Here is a 6,986-nt window from a genome sequence, read left to right as displayed (position 1 = left end):
CCTTGGCTAAGGTATGGAGATAAGATTGGAGCTGTTGAAGTTTGTTTGGTTGAAGACCTCAAGTATACCACACATTCTGGTTCTGGAGAGAGCTGTTGTGACATCACACTTAGATTCATAGATACTTCTTCTCGTGTAGTCGGCCAAAAGTTTCAACTGATGCTGCCTGAGCTGGATGACTTCCCGGATTTTATTGTTGAAAGAACACGGTACGAAGCAGCTATGGAGAGAAGCTGGACAAGTAGGGATAAATGCCTGGTGTGGTGGAGAGATGAGAGTGATCAAGGTGGTGCTTGGTGGGAGGGCCGCATTACTGCCATCAAAGACAAATCTAGTGGTTTCCCCGGAAGTCCATGGGAAAGATATCTTGTCAAATACAAGAATGACAATACTGATTTCCGTCGTCACTCTCCTTGGGAACTGCATGATCCGGACATGTCATGGGAGCAACCCAACATTGATGATGAAAGGAAAGAGGAGATCCTAAGTTCTTTAACTGAATTGATGCAGAAAGCCAGTAAAGATAAGGTATTTCTTTCCCATCTGATACACTTGCATCTTTCTATAATAATAGATGAAGAATTCTGAGTCTGTTGTTTGAATTTTGTTGATGTTACAGGATAGGCACGGTATCATAAAACTGAATGAAGTCGCACAGAAACTGGATTTCATGAACAGGTAGAACTTTATGCTGTGTTTCATGTGTGTGAACCATATATTGAATGTGAAAATGTTGCAGGTTTCCTGTTCCATTATCTCCGGACATAATCAAGTCAAGGGTAGAAAACAATTATTATAGAAGCCTGAAGGCTATGAACCATGACATTGAGGTAATGCTATCAAATGCCGAATCTTACTTTCAGAAAAATACAGAGCTTTTGCGAAAGATGAAGCGCCTGTCAAGCTGGTTCACTCAGAACATTTTAGACTTGTAGTGGTCTGCATGCCTTCTTCTTAGCTTTTCTTCTTGGGAGCCCACAGATCCAGTTTTGTCTCGTCGATCTTTCGGCCCCGGCTTAAATACAAAATATCCAAATGATAATGTGCTGTGTTGTAAAACTCTGAGTACTCAATTATGATAAGATCCTAATTAGTCTGAAGCAGTTGAAGGTAGAGGAAATGAGGCTAGTCTCAAGACATCTTAAATTTGTTGTCTATAGGAATGCAAGAACCTTGATATTCAAAGTTGTAACACCGTGCTTATTACGCTCACTCAATATAAAACCGGTTCCTCCTACGCCCACCTTAACTGTTTGTTTAATTGTTGCTGTCAATTTATTATCACTGTCTACTGTTAGTTCTTCATAACTTTGTAGGACCACATATCAAGTTTTAAGAGAGTATGAACATTGGTCTGACTTTAGTTGTGTGATTCTTCATTTGTCCAAGTCTTAATAAGTCTTTCTTGCTACTATTAGTGAGGTCCACGCCTAACTGGATGACTAACATTGTTATATTTTTAGGTATATTAACTTTTTGAAGAAATAATTGTACAAGTCATAAATTTGTTTCAGAATCTAATTGTTCTGCAAAATTTGATCAATAATTACCATTTAATTAATCTAATATAACTTTTGTTTGAATTTTGTTAATTCTATTTTTTATATTCTTTTCCTCGATTTTCTTTGTTTTTATATTACTAAGTCAATTATTTTTGTATTTACTGGGACTGTAATTTTAATTTTTTTACTTTTTCATGACAAGGTTGAGGAGAAATAGTTTTTTTTTTAATCTTTGTATAGGTCACAGTAAATTATATGCATTTTACTATTAAGTTTATCATATTTTCTTATTACCATCTTTTTTTCAAATACTTTAAGGCAACTTGCTTCTTTTTCTGTAATTGCAATCATGATGTGTTTTACATATTTTGGAAGTATATTATTATGGGATAGTTATACTTCTCTCCTATGAAATTTGGTATAATTATATGTAAACCTTTGTGGTTTGAAAAATTACACCTAACACCTTTGAGATTTACTTTCGTCTAACAAATAAGTTTCTCAATTAGTCAAAAATTATCGAGATTGTTGATATTAACAAAAAATAAATAAAAAAATTATATTTTCCCCCAATTGACTTATTACTGACTTATTGCAAATTGAATAAATTTTTTTACGATCAAATTACTCTTATAAGTTTCACGTATGAGGAGGTATATCTTTATTGTTATAAGGGTAATTTAGTTTGAAAAAAATTGTTTGACTTGCAATAAATCAATCGAGGGTAAACATTAATTTTCGTTCAGTTTTTTCGTTAATATCAACAAATTCAGTGAATTTTGACCAACTAAGGGACTTATTTGTTAGACGAAAGCAAACTTTAAGGGTACTACATATAATTTCTCAAACTACAAAAATTCTATGTTCAAAACAAAATTGATTGAGCAATGAATTATTAGATGCAAGTCAATATAAAATCTATATATATATATATACATATCAAATCTATATATATATATATACATATATTCAATATTTTAAACAACATTTTATTAAAAAGTATTCATAAATTTCTAGATTAGATGTAATTGGATATGCAAAAGATATGATGGATTTTTTCAAATTAATTTTATGATTTAAACTTTAAAATAATTTAATATCTTAAAATATTTTAAATTACCTCTAAAAACAAATCCAAACATGCACATACTATCTCCACATATACTTATTTATCTTTGTATTTTTCTCTCTATCTTCATAACACAAAACAAAACACTCAAAATAAAATCAAACATAATGTTCGAATTTATAATTAGATGAAGCTGTGTTTTGATGACGGATTAGAAGCTACGAATTTCAAATTCTTCAAATTTATTTAGATAATTCTAAATTTAAAAACTTCAAATTCTTTAATTCTAATCTGGAATTATGTTTTATTAAATATTGATGAATTCCATTTTTTTTAAAATTGAGTCATTTGAAATCATTTCCTCAAATTTAAATTCATCATTTCAACTGTGCTTTTAAGATAATATGTAGTTTTATTGTATTATGTGTTGTAAACTTGTTAATATATTGTATGATACAACAAGTAACTTTTTCTGTGTATTTTTATAATTTATTTGTGGTTGTTAGTGATGTTAATGCATTGATTGAATAAATATATTAAAAATTACTATAATTTATTTACCATTGTTTTATTAAAAGAAAAAAAAAGTCAAATCTTGAAACCTGGAATTTCTTATTAGCCCACATTCAGTTGGGTCGAATTTTGATTTTTTCTGGTTCAGTTCAATGGAGTGCTACTAATGATATCCAAACCACTTAGTTCATATTTTTAATTGCAAATATTGAGGATCTATTATGACATATATGTATTTATACTTTATTATTAATGGAGAACATCCTTTTAATGTATCATCTTTTTCGTGGTCATACATTCTAGTCCACAATATATAAGTATATTGACATAATTTAATAGTAATTATTAATTTATTGTAATAGTATTGATTATTTATATATATAATATTAATAATTGACATATATTAATTATTAATGATTGTAATTCATAAAACAACTGTAATGGATTTACTAAAATAAAGAAAAAGGTAGTGAATGTAATACTTTTAAAACAAAATTTTTTGAAACTTATTTGTGTGTTATTCCAAAGAACAAAAAATTGAAAAAAATACTGTATTAATAGAACTCGAACAGACAACTTTTTTTAACTTAGAGTCTTGATCTCATTAATCCAAGAAAACCACTTTGCGAAGAAGTATATAATTATGAAACTAAAAATATATATATAAGAAGAAGAAGACAAATATGATGACTTTCATCCATAAACCTCAAAGGCATATTACCATTTCCTACCAAACTGATACAAATGTGATGTGCAAGAAAAGAATACAAATTGAATATACAACAAAAAGGGCCAAGAAATTATTCTCATGAAGGGAAATTCACTACTTTGCTACTAACAATGGACACAAGAATCAGAAACTTGATCGCGCTTTCTGTAACCTTTCACTGCATCGCCCTCTTCGTAATTTACACCAATCCAATCCAGCATGCCCGAAATCTGGACAACAATGCGTTGATCTCAGACAAAGTCAAGTTCAAATCTTAGTGCTTTTTTACTAAATATGTATTTTGCATTTAGGCACCAAACATCATAAGAAAGCATTACAAGAGTGCAATAACATGGGGAATATTAAAAATAAAAATAAATCAGGGGTTTGCTCTAAAGATATTAAAGAAAAACCCTTGAGTGTACGAGTAAAAAGACTCAACATTAGGTCCGGGATTTTGATTTTATCAACACAGAACAAAAACTTAGAAATTAGTGATGTATGTATAGAGTACCAGGTTTAGGAACTGTCTTGACGAGGTTCCACCAAGATGTATAGTGGTTTCCCATCCAGCCTGCGCCGTCCCTATTAATGGTGGAAAACAAAATTCATGCTCAGAATAAAACTTCTTCAGGAGCAAATAAACCTAAATAAGGATTTAGTAGCTAATGATCCTTGTAATATTCAAACGTAGTTACAAACATATGTTTGACTCCATAATAGCTGCAGTTATAGGTTATGTGCTCAATCACCATAATACTATGTGTGTGTCTGTCTTTTAAATCTATCCATCTCGACTGTTTTTCTGGCACTGAAGAATAGGTATAAATTTCAGGAAAATCAAATCTCCATCAAAGAGAGGCGAAGAAAAGGCTTTCGAGAAAATTCTCACAAAATCGAGAATGAAGTTTGATCTTTCACATGCCAAATCATGAATTAGTAACTATGCCCAGCCTCAAATTGAATCCCATGATTAAATGCAACAACCCTCCGTATTATAACATAACGGGCAAAAACGGTTCGCATCACCCTTTTTATAGGGGGTTTCATGCCTATTAATGTTTTCATAGGTGAGTAAGCTGCAATTAACCATAAAACCCCAATTGTGCCAAACTTTACATGTGAATGGAATAGCACTGTTACAATGAGATATTCCAAAGCAAATGGATGCAAGTATACAAAATATTAACGTGAGAGTGAGGTGCGTGTGAGTTCTGAATTGAAGATATTAATTTTTATTAGTATCAGCCATTCGGAGGAAGTTTCTCTTTGCAACAGATATCACTATCTCACAAAAACACAAAGGAAGCAGTTTGAATATGAAGACTACTTCACGCATTCAAAATGAGAAGCAATTAGTAGAATTTCATAGTTACCTCTACCTCTCGCAATCCAATAACACATGCACACTCAACCACCTCAGCGCCAGCACGTTCTAGTCAATCAAAAACATAAATGTCAACAACATTTTGAAGCAGAGAAAAGCTAACATTCACATATAGACTTCAACAGGAAACATGAAAAATGATTTCACAACTTCACCTAAAAGCCTTATGGCTGCTGACAGTGTCCCTCCTGTGGCCACTATATCATCGATAACCAATGCTCGTTCTCCATGTTGCACAGCCCCCAAATGCATTTCCAAACAATCATTACCATATTCAAGTTCGTACAGCTCGGAAATAACTTCACCTGAATCATTCACATCCATTATTTTCATAAGTGAACATGCTGTGAAAGATACATTGGTTATTAATAGTGATCAATACTGATCCCCATGGAAAAGACTTCTTTAAATAAACTACACTTCTGGGGTTGCATTTGGCGATTGCATTGGCCATAAATTTGCCAAGTTCACCAAGATCAGGCTCCATAAGGCCATAACTAGACAAAATCTTAAGTCAAGGGTAAAAGTTCTACCTGGAAGCTTCCCTGGTTTACGCAGAGGGATAAACTTGGCACCAATTGCCAATGCAATTGCAGGAGCAAATATAAATCCTCTTGCTTCCACTCCTAGAAAAAAAGATTCAACCTTTACCAATTTCAACAACCATTTTACAATTAATAAATCACTCTGATTGAAGTTACTGTACATCTTTTGATTACCCAAAAGTGACAAAAAAACACACAATTGATAGAACCCAAAGGACAAAGTTCTTTGACTTTCAGAAAACTTTCATCAAACACTTGTGTTTTGAAAATTGCTGGTAAACTTTCCTGCTCCAAATGTAAATACAGTGGACTATGCATGCAGTCACCAACACTCAGAAACTAATCTCCCTCTTGTAATTCTTGTTATCCACAAAATGCTACAAGAATTACAGAGTAATAACACATTACCAGCAACCACAGAGATGCCCATGTCCCTGTATCTGTCTACAAATATATCAACAGTATCCTTGAAGACCTTATGATTAGAGACAACTGCGGTTATGTCTTGAAACATAATTCCTGAAAACAAGAACAAATCTTCATTTAAAAAAAACACAGACACACACACAAGTCATTTCACAGTGTACTACTACACAACCAAACAAAAAAACGAAAAAAAATCCTTATTCCCCCATCATTTCACAATAATTTAGAATTTAAATAAAACGGAAAAAAAAAAACAGTATTTTTACAAGAAACTTGCATGTGGAGGTAGAAAAAAACCTGGTTTTGGGAAGTTGGGCACAACTCTAATGGCTTCAGAAATGCCCTTCAATCTCGGGTCACCCCTTAATCCATTCTCTGCTGCAAACATCTTTCTCTCTCTTGATTCTTTGCTCTAATTTCTTCTGGGGAAAACTCACAAGCGTTTTTTCTCTCTCTAGTGAGAGAGACTACTGCATTCACCTCTTTCTCTGTGTTTTCAAATGCTCTTTGGTTGGACAAAAGCTCCACTGAGGAAGATCCAGCTGCTTGCTGCTGTATTATTTATATACACACTTTATTATTATTATTTTTGTATTTTTCCACTTTTTCAATTATATTTTCTGCATACCTTCTTTTAATTTGTGATGATTACGAATTACTCCTATAAAATTTTGTATAATTATATGTAAATTTCATATAATTTAGAAAATTATATTTAATGTTATTGACTTCTGTTCATGTTTATCCAATAGGTTTGTCAATTAGTCAAAATTTTCAAAATTTATTGATATTAGTAATAAAATTAAATAAGAATTAATATTTAATCCTAATTGAC

The 6,986-nt window shown here is 31.8% G+C and overlaps 2 protein-coding genes across 3 annotated transcripts; one reads left to right on the top strand and one right to left on the bottom strand.

Moving 5' to 3' along the window:
* LOC105164496 lies at window positions 7–1,243 on the top strand. Its single transcript, XM_011083150.2, has 3 exons — window positions 7–528; window positions 620–678; window positions 740–1,243. The coding sequence occupies exons 1-3, from the start codon at window positions 160–162 to the stop codon at window positions 933–935; spliced, it is 624 nt and encodes a 207-aa protein (XP_011081452.1). The 5' UTR covers window positions 7–159; the 3' UTR covers window positions 936–1,243.
* On the bottom strand, window positions 3,767–6,674 carry LOC105164482 (adenine phosphoribosyltransferase 5). Of its 2 annotated transcripts, none has more exons than XM_011083138.2 (7): window positions 6,449–6,674; window positions 6,134–6,244; window positions 5,714–5,806; window positions 5,336–5,485; window positions 5,170–5,228; window positions 4,308–4,378; window positions 3,767–4,023 (listed from the first exon to the last, which is right to left on the bottom strand). In XM_011083138.2, the coding sequence occupies exons 1-6, from the start codon at window positions 6,537–6,539 to the stop codon at window positions 4,313–4,315; spliced, it is 570 nt and encodes a 189-aa protein (XP_011081440.1). In that variant the 5' UTR covers window positions 6,540–6,674; the 3' UTR covers window positions 3,767–4,023; window positions 4,308–4,312. The 2 variants fall into 2 exon arrangements, with proteins under 2 accessions (XP_011081440.1, XP_011081444.1); XM_011083142.2 differs by having other exon boundaries at window positions 5,176–5,228.

This window comes from Sesamum indicum, linkage group LG1 (genome assembly GCF_000512975.1).
Source record: "Sesamum indicum cultivar Zhongzhi No. 13 linkage group LG1, S_indicum_v1.0, whole genome shotgun sequence".
NCBI classification, from domain to species: Eukaryota; Viridiplantae; Streptophyta; class Magnoliopsida; order Lamiales; family Pedaliaceae; genus Sesamum; species Sesamum indicum.
This window is presented reverse-complemented; position numbering and strand designations above follow the sequence as displayed.